Source organism: Pleurodeles waltl, chromosome 2_2 (assembly GCF_031143425.1).
Source record: "Pleurodeles waltl isolate 20211129_DDA chromosome 2_2, aPleWal1.hap1.20221129, whole genome shotgun sequence".
Taxonomy (NCBI): domain Eukaryota; kingdom Metazoa; phylum Chordata; class Amphibia; order Caudata; family Salamandridae; genus Pleurodeles; species Pleurodeles waltl.
Window position 1 is genome coordinate 709,673,385 of NC_090439.1, and position 24,808 is coordinate 709,698,192.

A 24,808-nucleotide genomic window follows, 5' to 3' on the forward strand; every position below is an offset into this window, starting at 1 on the left:
ACTATAATTCATACCCTATGGTACCCATATCTTGTGCCCCCGCCACGCACAGTTTACACATCAATAATTTTATGAGTGATGATATCAATGATGCCATAGAAGATGTCATGAATTATGTAATATATGGGGTAATTAGCTGTGCAGGGGAAGGGAGCGAGTTATAGTTAACTTAGGGCACGAGTTATAGTTATTTGAAATAATTCTAACAGCTCAATTTCTTTGGTTTGACATGTGAAAGAACCAAAACAACAAAAAATCAATCAGTAGAACTGGAGTTATGAATTTTTAAAGCGTAAGGTAAAAACTAGCTCCTAAATAATCAAAGCACCAGTTGTGCACATCTAGTCGCACAAAACTAAGTCAAAGTAAAAAAATATCGCCGACAGGTATGGAGGGTGAGTCGGATACAAGAGGTGGGTTGGGCAAAGTCAGCGCTTAGCTTCTCACTTAGAAGAAATTGTTTGGAAAAATGTCTGAGAAGGTAAAGTTCAGACGGGCAAGGTTGCAGGCAGTGTTGAAGAAGGAGGCGTTGCCTTTGTCAACCCACTATATGAAGTCACGGTGAAGATTTCTATGTTAGGACTTCGTTTCTTTTTTGGTATTTGAAAATCTCCAGCTGGGTAAAACTGCAGCTGTACCTGGCAAGGGCTCCATGAGGCCATACACTCCTTCTGTGCAGGACTGTCGAACAGGATTTGCTGCTGCGCAGAAGAACATAGCAGGAGCTGCTGTGAAGTCAGGGTGACATGCAATACACCTTGGATGGATCAGCGAGTTAGCCAAAAGTGTCTTAAGTCCCAGGTTTTAGATTTTTGCTATCAGGGCACATTTAGAACCACCTCCAATGGTCCAGGACTGAAGAAGCACCACCTGGAGGGTCAGGACTCACTCAAGCTGGGTCCACGTGTAGGTACAAGATGGTTGGAGCCTTTTCTGTCCTTGAGGCTCTGATCAAGAGGCCAGACAACTAGCCCTTGGAGTCACAGTGATAGTCCAGGATTCAAGAAGTGGAACCTCTATTGTGTGGCTGTCTGGAAGAAATATACAAATTCTAACTACCAACTACACCTTGTCCCTTGTCCCACGAAAAGGCTGCAGGCACAAAATAGCAAAGGCAGGAAAATGCCAACTTTCTAGAAGTAGCATTTTCAAAGTTGTAACTTAAAAACTGACTTTTGCATTAAACAGGATTTTATATCACAATTAATTAGATACTAAACATGAATTCCCTACCTGCTCCTAATCAAAAGTTAGCACTTATTAAATGTAATAGGGCAACTCAATGTTATCCTATGGGACAGGTAGTGCTCACAGTAGCTAAAAATGAACTTAGGCATTTTCACTTCCAGGACATAGAAAACTTAAAAGTATGCCTAACCTTTTAATTACAGTGCACCCTGCCTTATGGACTGCCTAGGGCTTACCTTAAGGGTGATTTATATGTAATAAAAATTGAGTTTAAGGCTTGTCAATGTGGTTATTTTGCCAAGTCGAATTCACAGCTTAAAACTCCATTCACCCTGCAGTCGCAGACATGGGACATATTTTAAGGGGCTACTTAAGTGGGGAGCACCAATAAGTGCTGCAAGCCCAATCTTAGCTCTTAATTCAGGGTAATATAGGCAGGGTGAAGGCAGAACATTTGAGGAAAGACCACTGTTAAGCTGACAGGTCTAACAATCAATTTAATCTTTGGTTTTTCGGTGAATTTCTAGAATGTTTTAACATAAGTCAACTTTTTATTACCATACGTAAGGCCAAACCGCCCTTGCATCTGACCTTTGGCCTTGAGCGTCAAGGAACTGGCCATGCCCTGCAACCAAACCTCTGTGGGCAGCCAACCCCCATTGCGAGTGGCACTAGCCTGTTTGCGACAACCCACAGCAGTCACTGAAACTACAGCTCCTTTAAAATAATTTAGATCCACAAGACCCTGGCAGAAGGCAGCTCAGCCCCTGTGCACCCATGAGACTCCCAAAGGAGTCCAGGAGCTGTGCTAGCTCCTGTGGGTACCTGCATGGTTGTGGAAACCCAAAACAAAATGTATTTTAAATTTGGCCTTAGGGGGAGTCCCTCTGGAACCCTCCCATATGGTCCAAGGGGTCAGGGTACCCCCTACCCCACTCCCTTCCACCTTATTGTTTTTTTTTTTTTTTTATTCAGGACATGAGGACTGAGTCCCCATGTTCTGAAATGGAGGCTGCAACATTTCTCTTTATGATGTGGAGAAAAAGCCTCCTTGGCCAATCACATCACTCTATTTAAAGTTGAATGATTTTCATGAGCCTCCCGCAAACCCAACTACCCCGATATAAAAAGGTTTTGTACCCTAATTTATCAAAAAGTACTGAACAAATTTACACCAAATCAGAAAAAAAGCATGCTTTCTGGACAAAGATCTAGCTTTGTGCCAAATTTGGTGTAATTCAGTTCAGCCTTTTTCAAGTTATCACTGTTCAATTTTCCAATGGAAAATTGCATAGGAAAATTGTGTTTGGGACACCCTATTTTTTTCAGCCCCCAATCGATGAATCACCCTGAAACTTTCCAGGAAGAAGCTGAGGCGGAATAAATATTTTTGTGAGCATTTCAGGAAGATTCGCCAAAAGGCGCCAAAGTTATTAGCAAACCAAAAATCGCTCTTTCTATGGTAACTAGGTTCTTACTATAAATACCTTATGATGACCGTCACTATGTGATAGATAGATAGATAGATAGATAGAGAGATAGATAGATAGATAGATAGATAGATAGATAGATAGATAGATAGATAGATAGATAGATAGATAGATAGATAGATAGATAGATAGATAGATAGATAGATGTAATTTGCAGAAATAACATTCATCTACCTCAGCTCCATCCTGGAAAATGTTGAGTTGATCAACCAAGAACACATTTTTAATGAGTACTAATTTGGAAGGGGCATGTTGTACAAGTCCATTCCAAAGTTTGACTGGGTATCCATGTATCAAGGTTTACAAGGGGTATTCTGGTTGCAACACATTTCAAAGTTACCAACCCCCAAGATGGGATGGTAACTCATTAGTAAAACGTATGACGGACCAGTTCCACTTTGTGAATGTTGAAAAAAGGCTTCAGGAGGAACATGCGGTGGTTCAGGTGATCAATGCTAACTCTTAAATAAACTTTTAAAAAAAAGAAAAATCTTTCTAAAGCATTTGGGGCCAGAAGTAGCAAGCCGTTTGCATTGCGCAAACTGCGAAAATCGCAGTTTGCGCCATGCAAACGGGCTCACGCGATGCACATTCACAAATTACGAGTCGGTACCGACTCGCAATTTGTGAATGCGACTCGCAAATAGGAAGAGGTGTTCCCTTCCTATTTGCGACTCGCATCGCAATTCAGAATTGCTTTGTGACTGCGAATGCTGTCGCAAAGCAACTCGCAGTTACCACCAGTGTCACACTGGTGGTAACTCATTCGCAAAAGGGAAGGGGTCCCTGTGGGACCCCTTCCCCTTTGTGAATTTCGAGAATAATATTTTTTCAGAGCAGGCAGTGGTTCTATGGACCACTGCCTGCTCTGAAAAAAACGAAACCAAATGGTTTCGGTATTTTTTTCATTTTGCAACTCGTTTTCCTTTAAGGAAAACGGGCTGCAAAATGAAAAAAATAAACTGCTTTATTTAAAAAGCAGTCACAGACATGGAGGTCTGCTGACTTCAGCAGGCCACCATCCCTGTGAGTGCAGGGACTAGCTATGGGGTCGCAAAATGCGACCCACCTCATGAATATTGATGAGGTGGGTCTTTGCGACCCCATAGCGAGTCGCAGACGGTGTCTAAGACACCGTTCTGCATCTGAGATTGCGACTCGGAAATTGCGACTCGGACTGACTCGCAATTTCCGAGTCGCAATCTCGGACTTTCCTACATGTGGCCCATAGTTTCCATTAAATAAAACAGGCTGCTTTGAAGAAAATGTTCCTTTATTCAAAGGCAGTCACACACATGGTAGTCTTCTGACCCTTGCAAACCACTATACATGTGAATCATAATTTGCGCCCTACCTCATGAATAGTAATGAGGCAGGTAGAATTGCATCTCACTCCAATTCGTAATTTGGGGGCCGATGTGTTAATCTCTTCATAAAATTCCATAATCGTTGCAAAAATATTGGCCATAAATTGCAAACAGTTTTACGATCCAAGTTATTAGTACACCTAGCCCAATAATCCCATTTATACTCTCTCTTGTAACAGTTACCGAAGTATGACCGCAATTATATTGTAGCTATTCGTTGCAAATTTTTCTGCTGTAGTTATTTGATTTTAATTGGAGACATGGATAACCTAACTTTCTCACATACACACAAAACCAAAAAATCTGTTCTATAGCCGGCACCGGAAACGTTATTAATATTGGATATTAGCTTGTCAGTTTTATTGTCATCACTGTGCTAAGGTTTGAATAAAAAAAATCTAGTACTCTCTCTCTCTCTCTCTCTCAAAATGTGGCTTCTCCCATTGAATGAGTCCAACATGTTTGTCCACGCAAAATTGCTCATGCATAATCAGGAGTAGATTCTGTGAAGAGATTAGTGATGTTTTAATTCCAAATACTTGGCGAATTGTTTATTTGCTGCACTCCAAAGCTACTGAAGATATTCGCCATTTTTTTTCTTTTCAAATTGGGGGTTTGCTAGACTTCATTAAGTACAATATTTACAGATCGATTTTTTAACTCATTAATTATTCTAATTTCGCAACCAATGTGTTACATTTTGAGATGAATCATTCAGCTTTTCCCGTGGCTCAAATCAGTTTTCCTCACTGATCAATTTATTCGGTTACATTTATAGCAAAACATTTGAAATATGAAATCTAATAAGTGATGAAGTGTGAAAAAAAATAACCAAAATTCTCTTTCGTCTTCTGAGCAAATAACTGTGATATCCCTAGCCCTTTACAGCTACACGTGCAGCTTGCATTTGTGCATGGGAGGTGGCCTTTCTGAAAGGGAAATTTGAATTTAGCATTTTATACACATGTGCAATGAATTAGACCTGGAGATGCAGCCATGTCAATTAATTTCCATATGTACTTACTTAAGTCCTGCACGCAATCCAACACCTCTGTTCCTTTAAAGTTTGGAATGCTGAAATGTTTGCCAACTACACTGCTGCATCCACTTACTGTTACTTTAGTAATGTGTGTCCTTCTCTTGCAGACTGGATCTGAGGCTGTTTCCCCAGCAGTGACTGCTCAGGCTGCAGCAGGCAGTGAAGGGGCGAGTGGAGAGCAGGGGCATCACCTGTTCTCCTTCTCCTGGCTGAACTCCTTGACCGACTGATGGATCTCATGATTGACCAACTCTCAAAAACATTCTATTCAGAGAAGTGATTGAGTGGAGCAGGAAAGATCAGAAACAGCTAGAACTAGAGACACCTCACTGTACTGTATATTCCTTTATGGGTTAGGAATTATATAGAGGCACCTGAAAAGAGCTTCAAATATTGGATCATTTGAGCTCAATTTACCAGAATCTGAGTATGAACTGAAGTAGGACTTTTACTGGCACTTGACCACATCCAACCAGATGCTTAAGTATGCACACACACAATCCTTTGAGTATAGGTTGCCTGTACACACATACTTTGGAGGACCCACGTGTCACACAAGGAAAAAGGTCTCCACTTCTCATAAACTCAATAAGCAATTGCAAACATCACAAGGCGACATCAGATTCTTAATCTACTGGGGCCCCAGGATCAGAAAATGTACTCTGAGCATTTTCTCCTCCAGGTAACCCTGCATCGAGTGTGCTACTTTTCTGTGACTTGCTGCTCAGTTCATTCTGGCCATCAGGAACTTTTCCTTTAAATCTGAGCAGCAGATGGGATTTCCCTCCCAAACACTTAGCACAATGGAATTCTGGATCACCTTGTCCATGGCCAAAATACTCATCATAGTTCTGAACAGAGATCAGACTGCTATAGTATATTGTACGCCTTGTCATATTTTTTCAAAGTAAGAATAACTCAATTTTAGGATCTTGTTACAAGTTGGGTTGGGATTTTCTTTTTATTTGCGGCGCACGAATGCTAATCACCATGCAAATCCGTAAAATTCTCCAGATTCCATCCACCTACAATGAATAAAATGTTCTCCAGATTCCATCTACCTACAATGGACAAAAAGTAGGTGAACAGTAGGCCGTAATTAGCTGTTTGTAGTGGTTCAGATGATTTGGCAGTTACGACATGTCGCATTTGCGAATTTCGGAACATAAATCTTCTTTTTTTTCCTAGTTCTCATGTTTAGTGGAATGGGGAAGCTTTTTAGCCTTAAACTCCTTTCCCCAATTTTTTCACCCTGCTCTAGTTACATAAATACCAGAACATATTTTGCTTCTGATCTCTAAATGTGATGCAGCAAATTGTTTAAAAAACGGTGACATTGGTACTGAACAGTCACACCATTAATCCAGGGCAAATACTGAAATTCAGAAGGACATGTTTGCATTTACCCACCTAGAAGGATTCTAACATTGGACCACAAGGGAAGGAGCCATGTCAGATTTTGGGCCACTTAACATACAAATAACCTAAATCGGGATTAATTTACAAAGTCAGTGATTGCCCTGAAATTATTCTGACCCCATAAGATTCACGTTGGACATTTCAGTTCCAATCATACTCTTCCAACCAGCCCCTGTGTACATTCTCTTGAGATGTGTGCCAACAACTGTTTTCATTTCACACTTTGAAACCTGGTTGTACAGGATCATCCAATGAGTTAAGTCACAATACATCTCAAAACCCAAGTAAACATCATCAAACTAAGGAACATGTGGACGCTTATTGCTGGTCATTGTTAGTGAAGCTGGAATCAGTTGAGAATTGTTTTTTATACTGAATGTCCCAATTGAAATGTGATTACCCAAGAACCAGCTAGATCCCCTCATCCCAACCCTCTCACTTATTTGCCCGCGTCACCCAGCCCACTGCTCTTTCCCTTTACACACTGACACACACACTTGCTCAGGTCATTTCGTTCCACAGGAGATTGATCTACACGTCAATTTTCCATTATGTTTCATGTAGTAAGGTGTAGTGTTGAATGACCCGCTAGTATTATGCGTGTTGATGTTTTTTGTGAACCAGATCTCAGGAACGTCTTTTCCTCTTTTCATATGTTTTTGATAACGAGTTTTTAGGTCATCGGGATACAGTTCAAGAAATGTTAAATAATGATGCACCATAACTTAGCCGTTTTTATTAAAAAATATAGATTGTTAGACATTATCTTACACAGCAAAATTGACCGAGCGCTGAAAGTATATATTTTATTATGGAAATGTGCACAAGGAAAAAAAAGTCGCTGTATAATAATTTACAGTGGTTTTATCTTTTCCTCCACCTACGTAGGCACAGGGCATTTGTTCTGGTAGTTTTTATAGTAACATTTATCCAATAACAACTAGTCCATCGACACATTTCTAAAAGATGCTAGAACATTTCAGTTCGAAACTATACAAAATAACTTTGAAATGGAAATAAAGGAAATTGCTAACCACGTAGGTGATTTCATTTTTTTGTTTTTGTTTTGAATGCTCTTAAATACACTGTGTTCATGCTTATAAATGTACAACCTCTATGTCTGAAGCTATATAAAAATAAAGAAATGATATCAGAGCAGCACTATGATACATAATACTGTGAGTGTTGTGCTAATTACAGGGGACCAGAGCTCTCAGTTTGCCCCATGTCAGCTGTGAGGAAGCATATGGCCCCAAAAATCGAGTTCTACATTATCGACCTGCACATACATCAACTCCACATTATCTACTTTCTCTATATAATTTAAGTGGTAAGAATATGAGGAGTTAGATCAGTAAATCTATAAGGTGTGTACCTTGACGATATAGTGGTTGTCGGAGTTTTGTAGTCAATTTGTGCAGATCGCTATTTCTCTAGTCGATATTTGAGCACATGACTGTGAGAAGCAGTGATGATCTTTGCTCTCTGGTATTTGCATTGCACCCTGCTGGCTCAATACCATGATAGCCACCTCCCCCCTTCCTTATGTTTTTTAGCCTAACATTTTACACTTATGGGTAAATGCATGTATTTATCAATTATCTTTTACATATGCATCACAATTTTTTTTAGAGCACCATACATAAAAAACACATTTTAAAAAAAGTGATACATTGCATGCTAATAGAAGATTCCCAATAAACCTGCCTTTCAAATGTTGATAAAAATTAAAACAGATCTTTTAAGAGAAAAGGAGCCTAAAACAACACAATTCCACATCATGAGAAATTTGTTTAGCTTAGAGTTTCTGATGTTTTTGATAATAGAGCTTCCAGAAGGAAAAAATGGATAACTCTCAAGGTAAAATCTTGAAAATCTGAAATGTGATGTAAAGTTTCAGATACAAAGGTACCTTGTAGTCTGTGAAACAACAAACTCTCAATGTTTAATTTTCCACCAGGTAGTTTAGGGGCCCAAACATGTACCATCGTTATGGACAAGGCCAGCAGATTTATAGGCTCACTGGACCTCAAGGAAGAGTTGTGTTGTCCACCCTACTTTTTCAGTTCTTAGTCTAGCTGTAGAATGGCAAATGGCTTAAGGGTTTAAGGATGGTCTTCCGTGGGCTAGTTGCATAGCATATCCTGAGTCCATACTTGACACAACACAATCCAATTAAAAGGGGTAAAGTTAATAAATCCCAGATTCTGATATTGACATATTTAAACGGGGATAGGTTGAGGTCAAGAATGAACCCAAGAGACCTTACCAACACATATAAAAAGTTTAGAGCCCATCCAAATTGATCTCTTGGAGGGAATGTAGAATGTTAAGAACTCATTGCGACCTCCTCATAAAGGTTCATTTGTGGTAAACTTGCGTTTACAACCAACCTCACTTTTTTTTAAGCCCTAGTATGGGGTATAGATGTTTGCCACGATTGATAAGATCTCTGGGGCTGAAAATCACACTCAAAGGCTGAGAAGAAGGTGTTTTAATGCATGGCATGCCTTTAAAGTTTGGGAACTCCCCAAAACATGGAAGTTTGTTGACATTACCAACCTGCAACCCAGACCCTTTCCACACTGGAATAGTCAGTGGTTTTCCTCTACGTTTCACAAACTCAGTCTTTAGTAGTAGACTTTTATAAATTACTGAGCCATTTTTAATCGATCCATGTCTAGGATTCAATTACTGGCCCGGTATGGTATCCTGTGGTATAGAGATGGCCAGTGGAACGTGCAAATTGAATACCATGGGAGCTAAAATAAACCACTGTGTGAATTCATAGTGGCTCAGTACTCACTTGATTGACCAACAAAGGGGTATTTGGCCACCAAAACCCATCCAATCTCTGAAGGTGGTAATCAACGCCTATGCTTCACTGTACCAATTGCTATACTCTACTCAAAATGAAAAAAACAAAAGTACTAATTAAAACATTCCAGCATACAAAGAAATGTTTCCTAAGGGGTCAGAACTGGATGATGGTGACTATCATAATATGGTGCCAGTTTTCAGCTATATACCTGCAGTCAGGTATTTAACATGGAAAAGGCAAAACTACAAGTACCACAGTGCAGCACTGGAAATTTGATGGAGTAACCTACTCAGACCTGACATGGGGCAACTGGTAATCTCTAAGAACCGTTTCTCCAGAAGGAAAAGACTTGCTATTTGCCTGCAGTGTCCATGAGTTTTCTGTTGCTGTGTGCTTGGTGAGCTATCTGCTCTGCCCTGGCCATCTCCAAGACCTCTCGCAGGAGGTGAAAAGTCAGGTCCAAGGAGATAGGTGGATCCTCAGATCGTTTGCCCTTCTCCGTGGGTTCCTCCCGCGTAACATAGGTGCCTTGGTCCCCGCTAAGCGGGCCAGCCCTGAGCTCTCCTGTCTCCGAGCCCTGCTGCAAGAGCTGCATTTCCCGGAACGCCTCAGGCAGGCGGCTTCCTGAAAGCGAGGCTGGCAGACGCTTGTCGAGGTTCCCTAGGCGGATGAAGTACTCCTCCCCCATGCGTAGCAGGAATGGCTGGAACTGGAGATGTGTTGAGGGCGGGGAGGACAGTCCCAAGACTGCAGCAAGGGGTCTGCCAAGAGATCGGCTTTCATTACTGGGAAGCAGAGTGACCAGAAGTACCAGAGTGAAGGAGAGCATCTGCAGCTTCATGATGGGAGCGACAGAATCTGCAAAAAAGGAAGAAGAGAAAGAGAATGCACGTTGAGAACAAAAAACAATGAGATTGTTCAGAAAGTTAAGGCACTTGGGGCTTGATTTAAGGAAAGTGACGCTGCACTCAGTGGAGCACTAATTTCCTTGCACCCCTTAGTGTCCCCCTAACGCCACCATGTGTGCGATGTATCTAGGATATGGCGCACCATGGTGGTCGCGAGCTAGAGTCACAATTTTTGGCGCTAGTTCGGAGCGTTGCAGGATTAGCGTAAAAAGTGTTTATGCTAATCCCGCAAAACCCATTCTGGCCCATTGTAAACAATGTTGTGCCTTCTTTTAATGCCTGCTCTGAGCAGGCGTTAAAAGTGCAGAAAAGAATCATGCAAAAAAATCTCTTAGATTTCTTTGTGCCATTCTTACGGCCCTCCTAACGGGGGAACGCCTCCTTTGCATGCATTATGCCTGGTGCAGACCTAATGTAGCGCAAAGAGTTACAAAGTGGTGCAATGCATGCATTGCTCTACTTTGTAAGCTTGATGCTGATTTTGGCCTCATTGGGACACATTAGCGTAAAAAATGATTCTAATGTGGCACAATGAGGCGCTAGGAGCTCTTAAATCGGCACCCTGGTGAAGAGATCCATGTGTAACATGCAGTCTACAAGCTCCAATTCTTGTAAAATAACTCATGGAAATCTCTCTGCAGGCATCCGTGTGTGACCTGCAGGCCATGAATGTGAATCCTTGTAGATGTTCACTTAATACCAGGGGTGCCCTTAAGTGAGGTAGTACTAATTAGCTCGCATTAAGTTTCAAAACAACTCTCTGTATTGGAAAATATGCAAATAGTGACTAATTATGTGATTACAAATTTATATACCTCACATTCATCCAGAGTAAAGAAATGCCTACATTATAAACACATAGAGCTTGAGAAACTAAAGGTCTGTCTTAGTTTATCTCTTTGAGCAAAATGCAGTTTGCTCATTTTTACCCTTTATACACAGCTACGTCTGGGAGGCACACATGCCCATGTTCAGATGGGCTTCCTTTTACAACTGACACCTTTTCCCAAGGAAAGACAAAGCTTGGCCAAATTAGACATTTGGGGGCAGATTTAAGAGCCCCTAGCACCTCCTTGAACTACATTAGTGTCATTTTTTTGTACTTTAATGTGGCCCAACGAGGCCAGAATCTCCGCACCAAATTTATAAAATGGCACAATGCATGAATTGTACCACTTTGTAACCCTTTGTGCTACATTAAGCTTGTACCAGGCATAATGTATTCAAAGGGGGCGTTTCCTCATCAGGGGTGGCGGAAAAATGGTGCAAAGAAATCTAAGAGATTTCTTTGCATCATTTATTTCGGCACTGTTAACGTCTGCTCAGAACAGGCGTTAAAAGGAGGCACACCATTGTTTACAATAGGCCTCAATGGGCTTTGCAGGATTAGCGTCAACATTTTTTACACTAATCCTGCAAAGCTCTGAACTAGCGTCAAAACTTTTGACGCTAGTTCCCTAACTACCGCCATGGTGCACCATATCTTAGATACGACGCACACATGGTGGTGTTAGGGGGCGCTAAGGGGCGCAAGAAAGGGGGCGCTGAACTGGGTGCAGCGCTGAACTGGGTGCAGCGCCACTTTTCTTAAGTCTGGCCCATGAAGTTTAGTGCTGGCAGGTAAAACGCCGCCAATCACCCTCTCCTACTGCAAGAGCCGCTTGCCATGCGCTGCATCTCTGCAGGTGATAATGCATGCCTCCCAGGACAGATCCTCATAATGGCGGGCAGGTCGGAATCCAATAACGTCATAAGATTAGCTGTACAGCATGTTTCTACTCTGTCTGCTCTCTGTTCATCTCTGTCTGCAGCAGTTAGCCTTATCCCCAAATGAACCAAGTGTTTCAGCACCACGGAGAGTAGACATGGCAATTGAGTGAAACCCTGTCATGTCAAGTATTTCTTCATAAACCTACGAGTTACTCCTGCACATATTACACTGAGGTCAGCATCAAAGGGCTAAACCTGGGCCTATTGCACTGCTGTCAGCACCCCAGTGACATTCCTGCATTTATTACACTGCTGTCAGCACCTCAGAGACATTCCTGCATTTCTTACTCTGCTATCAGCATCTCAGAGACATACGTGCATTTCCGTCAGCACCTCAGAGACATACCTGTATTTCTTACACTGCTGTCAGCACTTCAGAGACATACCTGCATTTCCATCAGCACCTCAGAGACATACCTGCATTTCTTACACTGCTGTCAGCTCCACAGTTACACCTGCATCTCTTGCACTGCTTGCAGCACCACAGAGGTATGCCTGCTTCCCCTGCACTGTCAGCATCGCAGAGCTACACATGCATCTCATACACTTTTGTCAGCACCACATATTCCTGCAGCCCTCACACTGCTGTCAACACCTCAGGGACATACCTGCATTTCCGTCAGCACCTCAGAAACATACTTGCATTTCTTACACTGCTGTCAGCACTTCAGAGACATACCTGCATTTCTTACACTGCTGTCAGCACCTCAGAGACATTCCTGCATTTCTTACACTGCTATCAGCATCTCAGGGACATACGTGCAGTTCCGTCAGCACCTAAGAGACATAACTGCATTTCTTACACTGCTGTCAGCACTTCAGAGACATACCTGCATTTCCATCAGCACCTCAGAGACATACCTGCATTTCTTACACTGCTTTCAGCACCGCAGAGTTCCGCCTGCATCTCTTGCACTGCTTTCAGCACCACAGAGGTATGCCTGCTTCCCCTGCACTGTCAGCATTGCAGAGCTATACATGCATCTCTTACACTGTTGTCAGCACCACATATTCCTGCAGCCCTTACACTGCTGTCAGCACCATAGCTGTATCTGCAGCTACCTCTCATACACTGCTTTCAGCTCTGCAGAGCTACACCTGCATTTCTTACTCTGTTGTTAATACCTCAGAGATATATCTGCTTTGCTCACACTGCATTCAGCACCGCAGAGCTACACCTGCCTCTCTTACCCTGCTGTCAGCACCTCAGATATTTAACTGTATCATTTACACCACCGCCAGAACCTCAGAGTCCTACCTGTGTCTCTGTCATTGATTGCTCCACCTCACAAGATGCAGCCCTAGCCACCCTGCTGCTATGTAACCACCTCCGCCTCCTGCTCTGCTTTTTTCACCTCAGAGCTGCACCTTCTTCCTGCCAATTATTGCTGCACCTCAGAGATACATTGTAAGAAATTTGAATAATTGTTGGGGTAGGGGGTGAGATTCCACCTCAAATAGTAATTACGATCCTTGTCGTGGTGAACCACTAAAAGCACTAAATAAACCTGTGTTTAACCCTTTGGTAGCCTGGCAGAACGCTGTCAGGATTAATTTTGAGGCAATGTGAAAAGTATGTATGCAGCACCCAAACAGTAAACACAGCTAAATAAAAATCCCAAATCAATTTAGAAACATAGAGTACATTTTAATAAATAAAATCACACCAAAATTAGAAAAGTCCAATAAATAAAACCAGATCTATTATTTTGTATCATTTGAATTAAAAATAGCCCCAACCACAGTAACTGGTCACACCAGACCATGTCAAAGTCAAAAGTTAATGCCAGCCACATGCGAGTCAGATACAGGGACTAAGTTCATCCCAGGAAAAGTTTATCTAATGACTAAGAAACTTTTATGCAGAATATGTAATGGCCAATGAGTCAGCGGCAAAGCAAAATGCACACTGGATCTGAAGCAGGGCTTGACGATGGCAGGTTGCTGGATTGGGGTCCAAGTGCAGTCGTTGACAAAGATGAGATTGCTAATTAAGGGGGAAATGCTTGAAATCCGTGCCCGGGGAAGCCTCAGTGTGGGTCGTAAGGTTCTTGGAGTCAGTCATGATGAAGCCCTCTGCGTTTGGATCTAGAACTTTTTGGGGAAGTCAGATCTCCTTCAGCATGGCAAACCATCAAGCTGAGCCAACCATTGATTCAATGTCGACAGTTGTGGCTTCAAATGCAACCCCGGTCTCCATTAGTTATCCAAGGTAGAAAGTAGGCAAAAAAAGTGTCTACGACCAAGCTCTTGCAGTTTAAGGAAAAGAGGAGTACCCTCCATGCAAGGGTCCAAAATCTGGGGGGCACTACATGGTGATTAGGACTCACTCCAACAGAGGCCAGCCACAGGGTCAGGGGCAGGTCTAGTTGGAACTGGTTAGCTGGGCAGTTGCAGGTAGCAAAGGCCACTGGAAGCTTGCTATATCCCTATTGATCTAACAAGAGGTCAGCCAACCGACCTTTGGAATCACTTCTGGGCTCAAGGCCAGCAGGTCCAGTCTTCATTCATATTTCAGACAGCAGGACAGTTGTTCATCTGGTCTTCACAGGCCAAGGAGTGTTCTGAGGAGAGGTCTGTGGAATCCACTTATTTTCCACTGCCAGCCACTGTCTGGGAGCGATACACATCTCACCACAGATGAGCCATCAGGGTTCAGGTGACAGCGGGACACTTGCAGGAAAGTCTTTTTGTTTTAGCTTGTTTTAAGCAGAAAAAATACAACTGTCTAAAAGTGTCATTTATAAAATAGTAATATAAAACAATGCAAATTGACCATTAAGTTGGATTTTCAATTACTAATAAAATAATTCCTCGAACCATTTTTCTCTTACTCCCAAACTGAGTATAGCACTTATTAAGGGTAATAGTCAATGAATGACTTTAAAATACTTGTCAATGGAAAGATATTTAACAAAAAAAGAAGAGCATATTCAATGTCTCATTGTGGTGTTTAATAATCATCAGTTAGGGTAATCTGAGCTGCAATAATTACTCCCTTTCTGATGTTGTTTGACTCTGCTTCATTTTGTTAATTACTGTGTTTATACATTTTCCAAACTGAGCAAGTTCTGTTGTGTCCTAGGTAGTGAAACAAAATGCAGTGCAATTCTCTAAGGTGTAGTAGCATGTTTTAAGAGTAATGGCTTAAGCAAAGTGTGCTATGCTGTTAAGAAGGCATGCCAGCAGCAGAGTAAATGGACAATTGATTCTCAACCTACAACCCTTATTACCCATTGGTTGTTTTCTCCAGGTAGATCTATACTCCTTAATGGGCAGGACCATGAACCTTACATGAAGGATATGATTTCTGAAAGATCTTCTCAATGCCTTTTTCTTTCAAAAGGCTGCATTTGATTTGTTTTTTGTGATTTCGAAATTGATTAAAAGCTTGCCATTGTTTGTATTTTGGTCAGATCTGCTTCCCTAGATAAACATTGCACTTGTTTTTTTAGTATACCTTTCAGAGCCAAATATGAAGTAGTGCAAAAATGATAATCTGAGATGAGATTTAGATCTTTAATTCCAGCAGCAAGGTAATTTGACAATGGATTATTCTTTTGATGGAAGATTAGTTGGAAGGCCGACTTGAGTATGTCTGGTTTTGCATTCAGATAATAGTGTTAACTGTTAACCAGAGGAAGGGCAAACACTGGCTTAGTAAAAAGAACTTTAGATGTTTTACACTGTCAGGACATTAAATATACATGTCCTACTTTTTAAATACCACGCACCCTGTCCTGTGAGGATTTCAGATCTACCTTGGGGGTTTCTTATAAGTATTAAAAAAGCAAGGTTTAGATGTGGTAAAAGGTTTGTTTTGCCAGGTCGGAATGGCAGATTAAAACTGCACATCCAGATAATGTGCTGCTTTACTGGGTGGTGAATTCAGCAGCCCACATGTAGCATTTAATTTGCAGTCCCTGGATACATGATTTACCATATACTATGGACATATAAGTGAATAAAAAAATATGCGAATTAGGGATATGCAAATTCTAACATATTTAAAGAGGAGAGCACTTTTCCACTGGTTAGCAAGAGTTATGTGCAGAGTCCTATGTCCAGCAAAAATGGGTTCAGTAAAAGAAGCCAAAAATCTGGAGAAATGCCAAGCACAGCTTCCAGCTCCTCAAATGATGCATGTCCATTTCTGTCACTGCATTCAGAGAATCTCTTTTTTGTAATTATTATTATTGTTTTTGTTTAAAAAAAAAACAATACAGGGTTTGCACAGTTGGGTACACTAATGCATAGTGGGTATGTTCATAAACATATATCACATATTGCACATTACCACTGAGTAAATCATCCAAAAAAACATGGCTCTTTTACGGCCACTACTCCCAAACTTCTCTCTCGCCCTCAGTTCCTGCCCTCCAAGATCTCCTGTGGGTCCTCCTCAAGTACGCCCTTGGAGCTGTTGTCCAGGCTCCCCATAAGCTCTCTCATTTCTCAGGGCAGCCCCTGCCTTTGTATTTAGCCTTCTCATTTCTCTGACACCAATCCAGGTTGTGCTGCCAATCTGATATTCGTGGGATGGCTGTGTCCACCCATGATCTTGCAATATTACGTTTAGCTACCCCAAATACCAATCTTAACCAGATTCCTGTGTACCTGGGCCAGGTGTGTTCTCCTGATATTCCCAGGATTAGCCATGTAGGGTCTACAGGTATGGCCAGTGCTGTGGTTTGGAATAGTTCACTGATTATACTGGCCCACTAGTCCCGTTTCTGGGGGCAACCCCTGAGTGTGCGTATGAGTGTGCCTTTTTGTTTGCAGACCCTCAGACAGAGTGAGTTCCCCGCCCTACCGATTTTATGTAGAAATGTTTGGGAATAATACACTCTACGCAGGATTTTTAGCTGGACAAGCCAGGATCTGGCCCTAATGGCTATGTCCCTGGAGCTGGCTAGGACCTCTCCCCCTCATCCTCTTCTAGGTGTCCCATGTCTGCCTCCCATACCTCCCTCAACTTGCCCAGCAGGTATGGGGAATTGTTGATTCATTTCCTGTAAATCACTGAGATTCCTTCTCTAAGAAGTGGTTCCAGTACATTCAGAGAATCTCAAGCAAAGCACCACTTTCACTTCACCAGCGATCAGCATCTCAGAGCATCACCTGAATGTCTTCCACTGCTTTCAGCACCACAAAACTAAAACTAGCTACTCCACTGATTTTATTACCTCTGAGATACATTTCGGTTTCTCCTATTTTCAGCACATTACAGCCACACGTCTTCTCTTTTGATAATCTCAAATTCAAGCCTGCATCTCTTTTGTTGTTTTTTCAACAGTTCAGAGACGCCTTCGTCTTTCACACTGTTTCCAGAACCTCACAACTCCAAATGTGTCCATTCCATTGCTATATCTTTTCCTGCTTCTCTTGGATTTCTTTGGTACCGCATAGCCATGCCTCTATTTTCCTACGGCTTTCAGCTACACTCCCATCGCTACCATTGTTTTAAGCAGGCCACTAGTACTAATGCATCCCTTTTGCTGTTTTAACAGCTCATGGTACACCTGTATCCCTACCATTGTTTTCAGGAGCTGAGGAGTACACTTGCATCCCTATAACTGCTTTCAGAAGCTGAGAGGTACACCTGCCTCACTTCCACTGCTTGTGGCAGCCCAGGGGTACCCCTGCAGGGGTACCCCTGCACACCCTCCACTGCACCTGGTCCCTTTCCCCTATTTCAACTGCTCGTGGTACACCAGCATCCCCTCCACTGCTTTGAACAGCTCAGGTGTACACCAGCACCCTCTCCAAGAGGTACACCAGCATCCTTTTTACTGCTTTGAACAGCTCAGATGTACACCAGCACCCTCTCCAAGAGGTACACCAGCATCCCTTTTACTGCTTGAACAGCTCAGGTATACACCAGCATCCCGGTCAGTACTTCCTAGACTTCGGTGATTTCTCGTTATCTCGCTGTTTTCCACGCCTCATAACTACCCCTCTTTTTCCCACTGCCCTGTGCCCCCTCCAGAGTAGTACACCTCGGGTCTTGTATAAATCGGTCACCCGCAGGCCCCGGGGTGCGGCTTGCCGCCTGGGCTAGGGAGGTGGGGCGCAGGCATGGGAGGGGTGGCGGCTGAGGGGTCGGTGGAAACTGAATGAGTGACACGTAGAGTGAAAGGAGGAGGTAAAGGAGTGTGGACACCGAGTGATGGAGCTGGTGAGTACGAGGCAGGCGAGACAAAGAGCATGTAACAGCAGTGACCTTGAGCGAGCCTGCGAGACTCCACCCGAGGGGTGACCGGGCAGAAGCAAACTCAGCTGTGCAGTTATGATTAACGTGGGTGCAAAGGTGACGAAAGCGAGGAGCGATTATGTAGGGGACGTGTGTGCCGGTGAGGGGGCATGCAAGGAGTGCGAGTACAGCCATAGAGTTAAGTTACTGCAGTCCCGTCAAAAGGTTCCACTCAATAAGATGCCACGGGGAGACATGTGGGGGACATAAGGGGAAAGCATGGGGCGAGCTGGCGCCCCCCGTCTTGCATCAGAGACCCATATAACTCGCACGTACTTGCTGTAGGACTTCTGAGCTCCCTCCATCACAACGCTCCCCGGGGGTGGGGGGGTCGTTTATGGAAGAGAGCCTGGGACTAAATGAACCCCCTCCTCCACGCCTTTCTCTCCATCCACGGGCGCGCTAGAATTCAGCAGCTTAAAGCTCTCTACGAACGTAAACTGGGAGCAGGGGTGAGCGTTTAGGAACACCCGACACTTCTGAAAACGGACAGACTAGAAAGGGTCCCAGGGTGAACGGAGGGGGCCGGGCGTAAAAACGGGGCTGAAAATTGGAGAAATTTAGTAGAGATCTAGAAATGAATCTGAGATGACGGAACAGTCGCGTTTCACAGGCTGGGGCGTGGAGAGTTACATTAACTGAACCCCCACCTTCGCCTGCATCTGCCAGGGTGTGACCGAGAGGCTTACCGTCCCAGTGACCCGCAGGCGGAGCGTTAACCTAGAGCGCGTATCCGGTAAATTACTCCAAAAGAAGCCCAGAAGCTGGGGTAAATTTGGCACGAAGGATCACCCCACACGATGTGCAGGGAGCACCTCATTTATATAAAGCAAAAGCAATTCGTTTGCTATGGACTCGTTTGCCACGGGAACGAAGATGCGTGTAAAGTGCCTCCCACACACTGAGGCTATTATGTTTCTTAAAACGCATTTATCTTCTGGAAACACCTTAACTGAACTTATGAAACACATTCAACTTATGTAACAGCACTATTTCCCTGTCAAGAGTGTTTTTACTTGTGTTTTAACTTCAGAACGCTCGGCTTCTCCCGTTTGTATTTGCGCTATTGAAACACTGAGGACGCAGGTCAGGGACGATCCCACCTAACTCGCTGGAGAGAGACAATTTAAACGTGTAACTTATAAATATAGGAGCGGATTTAGAGCCACTGCTGCAGCTGGTCGAATGACCGGCTAAATGGTGAACAGAGGCCAAGCATGTCAATTTCCAAAGCGATCATAAACCCCACGGGATGCTATGACCTCACACCCCCGAGTTGCCGATGAAGTGGGAACTCTACTCTTTACGATTCCCGGGGACTCGGGCATATCATAAGGATGAGGTGATCATAGGTGGAAACATAAACAAGACACCGAAGCCACAAGAGAATCCATACGTTTTGTGAAAAAAATGGGCAGGTTGGCACTTTCAAAAATGGTAATCACCGTGGCACATTACCGGTGGGCCGATGGTACAATGACACGCCAGATTAAACAAGTTTGGTGGCGAGGAAACACCGAACCCATGACCATTGCGGTCTACACCTTGAAGCTCCGGGACAGCTCTATCGCAGTATTACTGACCCCACGACAGTCGACCTCATGACATTTATTAAAAGGTGTGAGGCCGATCCGAAGAGGTGGCTGACACATGCTGAGTGGGCTACTGTGATAGCGAAAGTCTCAAGTATTTAAAGAGTTAAACTGATTCATCTCAACCTACAACAAGTGCTTTAAACGGGCAGGTACTGTTCGGTACCGAGTACCTGTACTTCTTTAATTTGAAAGTGAGAGTACATGTACTTCTCAGCACTGTTGCAATACATTTAATGGGGAAGTATGGGCACTTTTTGGGAGCAAACAAGTAATCTAGAGACTACCTGCACTTCTGGGTTTCCTTTTCAAGCATTGCTTATTTACATAGAATAAATGTAACCTAAGTGGACACTTGGTCACTGTGTGCAGAGACGTGGCCCCCCGGCATCAGTACTGGGACTGCCAAGCGTTGTCTGAATGCCAGAAAACAGTTAGGACGCAGAGCTCACTGGTAAAACGTGCAGACCAGAAGTCTCCATGATGAGTTTACCTAAAAGACGACCGAAAAGAAAACTAGAGAACAAAGTTATAGAGTTGCTGTTAACTCCTGCCAATCTTCTAATCTCTATGTCGGGGAATCTGAGACAAGGCTGAACTAAGATCTCTGCATAGCAAAGGCAGAAGACAGGTTGCACGAGCTAGTGTCATTTTATGGATTTTAGGGGCCTCAGGAATGAAATGTTTTGGGGGGCCCTGTCTGGAACAACTTTTAATGTTGTTATCCATTTTCTGCTAATTCAAACAATATTGGATTCTGAGTTAAAGGACAGGGTATACATAGACGTGAGATAGAGAGTTCCCTTTCCCAGGGGGCCTTGGAAGGTAAGTGGCAATGGGCCACTTTGCTTATGTCTTAAAATGTCTCTGGTAAGAAACAAACCGTGGGGCTCATTTACAAGCCCTTGGTGCCACCGAAGTGTCACATTCAGCGACACGCCAGTGTCACTGTGCCCTTGTCCATATTTACAAGCTGGCCCTAAGCCACATTGCGTGGCATAACGCCACCTTGTACATATGCCCCCCCACCACAGTTTTCTATGGCAGAGGGGTGTGTAATGGGTGTTGCTGTGGGCGTTTCCATGCAACACCCATGGCTTTTGACGCTGCCTCGGATTGACAAGAAATCATAAACCTGAGGCAGCTCCAAAAGGTGTCCCTTCCTGTACATAAACAATCATTAAATAATGACTATCTGGTTTTTACGTGTGCTGCATTCTACAGCACACATTGAAGTAACAAATCGCCATTTTTGATTGTTTATGTGCAGGTTGGGACACCTTCCTGCATATAAACAATCATTCCCTGCAAATCAGGCACCCTTGCACTATGGTGCAAGGGTGCCTTTGCTGGCAACTAAATTTAGGGCTAGTGCTAGGGAACACACATAGGTGCGCAGTATTGTTGTAAATACGGGCCATCCCTGCATTTTTGAAATGTTGGAGCACAGAGCTGCCAAATTTTGGCAGAGCCCCACACTTGATTTCCGTGTAAATGAGACCCTGTGTGTTTAAACTGCATTTATATAGTGCTTACTACCCCTGACGAGTGATGAGGCACTGCTGGCACCAGGGCTCGCTTTAGGGCGGTGCAACCAGTGCGGCCGCACCGGGTGTTGAGCTAGTGGATGGGGGCTGCTGACCTCAGGGGGCGCTGTGTTTAGCAATAACTTAGAAACTTGCGATTTAAAAGCACATAATGAAAAGTTTCTTGTGCGTCCAGCCTTCAGAAAGCAATTCAAATGTCAAGATACCTTTTGTGATTAAAATTCCTGCTATGGAGAGAGATGGGAGTTTTGTCCAGCTTTGACTCGCCATAAAGTAGCGTAGAGGGTTAATATGCCTGCTGCAAAGAACCCATCTGTATTGTATGTGGATAACAAAATGGATTAGTTAAGCCAGTCTTTACTAGCGTTTTAAAACAAATTAATATGGCGATATGGGGCACTGTTGCCCGGTGGTAGTGAGGGAATCCGAGGAGGTGGACATGGGGTGGTGGAGGCTAAAAAAGACTGCTGCACCAGGCACTGCCAGTGCTAAAGCGGCCCTGGCTGGCAGGAGGACTGACCTACCAAGTCCACAGCCACCTTGACTAGGAAACTTGACACTTTATCCTCACTACCTTTTTGCCCTGCAGACTCAGTTGCATTCCCTCCTTGAGACACACAGGTTGAACAGTAGACATGACGGCCTTTGGCGATGCGTGAGAACGAACAGAATCCCACAGATGGTGACCAAACTCACAATGGCACGGGCACAGATTAAATCTGGACCAATAGGGTTCAGAGTTAGCCCTCCCGTAGACACTGCATGGCGGTAAACCACAGCTGCGGGAGGGCCAGTGCCAGATGTTTCATTAGCAGCTAATTTGATGTTACGTGCATGGAGGAATGTATAAATGTAAACGGAGTAATGTATAAATGTAAAATGTTTAAATGAAAAGTCAGGTAACAGAAAAATAAAAGGAAAGACTGAGGACGGGAAATTTCATGCTTTGTGATACATGCGTAAACATATCGATAAAGTGACTGAAAGTTGCTAAAATAGAAGACCTAGTAGTGAGGAAGGCAATTAACATCTAAAAAATCATATGTTCTAAAACAACAATCCCTGTGTTGTCGGTGCACCCAGCCACAATCAATCCCGCTTCGCCTATGACGAGGTGAGCTATGAAAGTCAGGGCGCTAGGATGCACAGGAGACGGGCAAGAGGAAAGGCGCAAGACGCGCACTCCAGGATGTTTTCAAAAAAGTGTCCTAGAAGCGACTCTTTGCTATTATGAAGTGCGTTATCTTGTGCCACGAGCACAGTCAGCTTTACTCACCTTGAGTCTCAGCGAGAGCGGGGTCTCCGCGGAGCACCGGAGGCGCTGCACGGGGCAGGTGTGCCAGGTGCCCTTCCGCGGTGGCAGGTGCTGCGCGGCACCAGAGTGCTGTCGCGGTGGCAGGGCTGCTGCTGCGCTACCGGGGGACCGCTGCAGCGATGCTGAAGTGCCGCGACTTCCTCGCTTCTCCGCTTGCCTCTCCCTCCCTCCTCACACCTCTTGTGGGAGTTAAGTCTTCACTAGAAGCAGCACCGGTGTTGGATTTTTATAGTTTGTCCCCTCTGGTGGTATCACGCAGCACTCGCCTAATAAGCTGACGATGTCTTGACACCTCATGCGCACCGGCTGCTTGTGAATAAGTAATGCCCTTCCCCCTCCCCCCAAACCTGCTCTGGCATACCCCCCGTCACCAGGCACCGTGCCCCCACTTATGCACGCACACTGCAAGCGCCCGCCTGTGACGCAGGAGGCACCCAAGCAGCAGCCTCGGCACCGCCGCCCATTGATAAAAATACCTGAATGAGGTGCCCCAGAGGCATCAAGCTGCAACACATGGCCTCTAATTCGTAGCCCCAGGAATAGAGTGACAGTGGCGCTTGCTCTGGAACAGGGATGGGGCCACAGTGGGCAATGCTGCCTCAAGTCCCAAAAATGGGCCCCACAGCAGGCCAAGCTACCCTCAGGTCCAAAAATGGTGTCACGGCGGGACATGCTGCCCCATGGATCGGGTCATGATGAGGCATCCAGCCTCTAGTCACACCGACAGAATCACCGTGGGCCAAGCTGGCTCCTGATCAGCCGGGGATCGACGGGGTCATAGTGGGTCATTCACTCATGCTGCCTCTAGCCTCAGGGATGGAGTCTCAGGGTAGCATGCGTAGAGTCCTGCTGGACTCGGACTAGTGTTTGTTCCCAGCCATTCCCTGAAGGCTGGCTTTCCACACTCACCCCACACACATCCATCACGGGCGCCACTGGTTAGGTGACCTTGCAAATAAAAGGGGCCAGGTGCAAGTGTCCTAGACCAGTTATCAGTACTCCAACATTGTGTCGTGAAATGTTTTCTTAGCACATGGGCCCAGGGCCTACAACATTACAGCATGATACTTCGGGGTCCGGTGATGGGGACACAGAAAGGCATACTGCCTCTAGCCCCAGTGGCGAAGTCACAGTGGATCATTTGTCCAAACTACTTATTGGGCACATTGTGGAGCAATACCTCTAGTGGCAGGGATTTAGGTCACCATGGAGCATGATATCTCCAGCTGTGAAGATGGGAACAAAGTGAGGTGTTCTGTCTGTATTAGCCTCAGTCGTGTTGTCACAGAGGGGCATGCCTCGTCCTGGCCCGGTATGGGGTCACGAGGGCCATGCTGCCTCATGCCCCAGTGATAGTTCCACAAGGATATGCTGTTTTCAGCCCCAGGGATAGGATCACAGTGGGATATTTAGCCTCCGAACAGGAAAGGAATCGGAGTGGGGAATGCTGCCTCTAGGCCTATGGAATGGTTCTCAGTGTGAGAAATTGTCTCCAGGTCAGGAATGGGACCATGGTGAGGTTTGGTGTTTCTAGTCCTATGGCTGAGATATTGGGCCTGATTACAACTTTGGCGGAGGGGGTTAATCCGTCCCAAATGTGACGGATATCCTGCCCACCGTATTACGAGTTCCATAGGATATAATGGTCTCGTAATACGGCGGGCGGGATATCCGTCACATTTGGGATGGATTAACCCCCTCTGCCAAAGTTTTAATCAGGCCCGTGGTGGTTTTTGCTGCTTTCTGCGCCATGTCTGGGGTCACAGGGAAGTATGTTGCTTTTGTCCAGGGATGAAGCCATGGCAGGTGTTTAGACAGACTATTGGAATCAAAAATATTGTGGGACTACATATTGTGTCAAGAATATCGAGGACAATATTTTGAAGGTAGGTTTCTATAGGTAAGCAAAGTTTTACTAGATATAACTCCACGTATATGTACCGTGACGACATGTATATTTTCAAGGTACGTAGATGTGGAGTTAAGAATAGGAAATCCATACTTACCTATTTGCACTTACCTTCTTGATATTTTGGTCTTCGATATTTTTGACACAATGTTCTGTCCACGTAATAATTTTGGTTCTGATATGCTATCAG

General features: G+C 44.3%; 2 protein-coding genes across 4 annotated transcripts in view; one reads left to right on the forward strand and one right to left on the reverse strand.

Annotated features, from left to right (window-relative positions):
- TRIM55 (tripartite motif containing 55) overlaps window positions 1-7,543 on the forward strand; it is a 467,397-nt gene extending 459,854 nt beyond the window's left edge. For all 3 annotated transcript variants that reach the window (XM_069220263.1, XM_069220262.1, XM_069220265.1), the window contains one exon: window positions 5,192-7,543. In XM_069220263.1, coding sequence (XP_069076364.1) covers window positions 5,192-5,202 — 11 coding nt within the window. In that variant the 3' untranslated portion in view covers window positions 5,203-7,543. The remainder of the gene's footprint in view (window positions 1-5,191) is intronic.
- Window positions 7,544-7,622: 79 nt separating this feature from the next.
- CRH (corticotropin releasing hormone) lies at window positions 7,623-23,154 on the reverse strand. Its single transcript, XM_069220266.1, has 2 exons — window positions 22,671-23,154; window positions 7,623-10,182 (listed from the first exon to the last, which is right to left on the reverse strand). Exon 2 carries the CDS (start codon window positions 10,163-10,165, stop codon window positions 9,677-9,679), a length of 489 nt encoding a protein of 162 aa, XP_069076367.1. The 5' UTR covers window positions 10,166-10,182; window positions 22,671-23,154; the 3' UTR covers window positions 7,623-9,676.
- Between the last annotated feature and the right edge of the window lie 1,654 nt (window positions 23,155-24,808).

Coding starts and splice junctions, on each gene's coding strand:
- CRH (XM_069220266.1), bottom strand. CDS start 10,165: ATGAAGCTGCAGATGCTCTCCTTCACTCTGGTACTTCTGGTCACTCTG.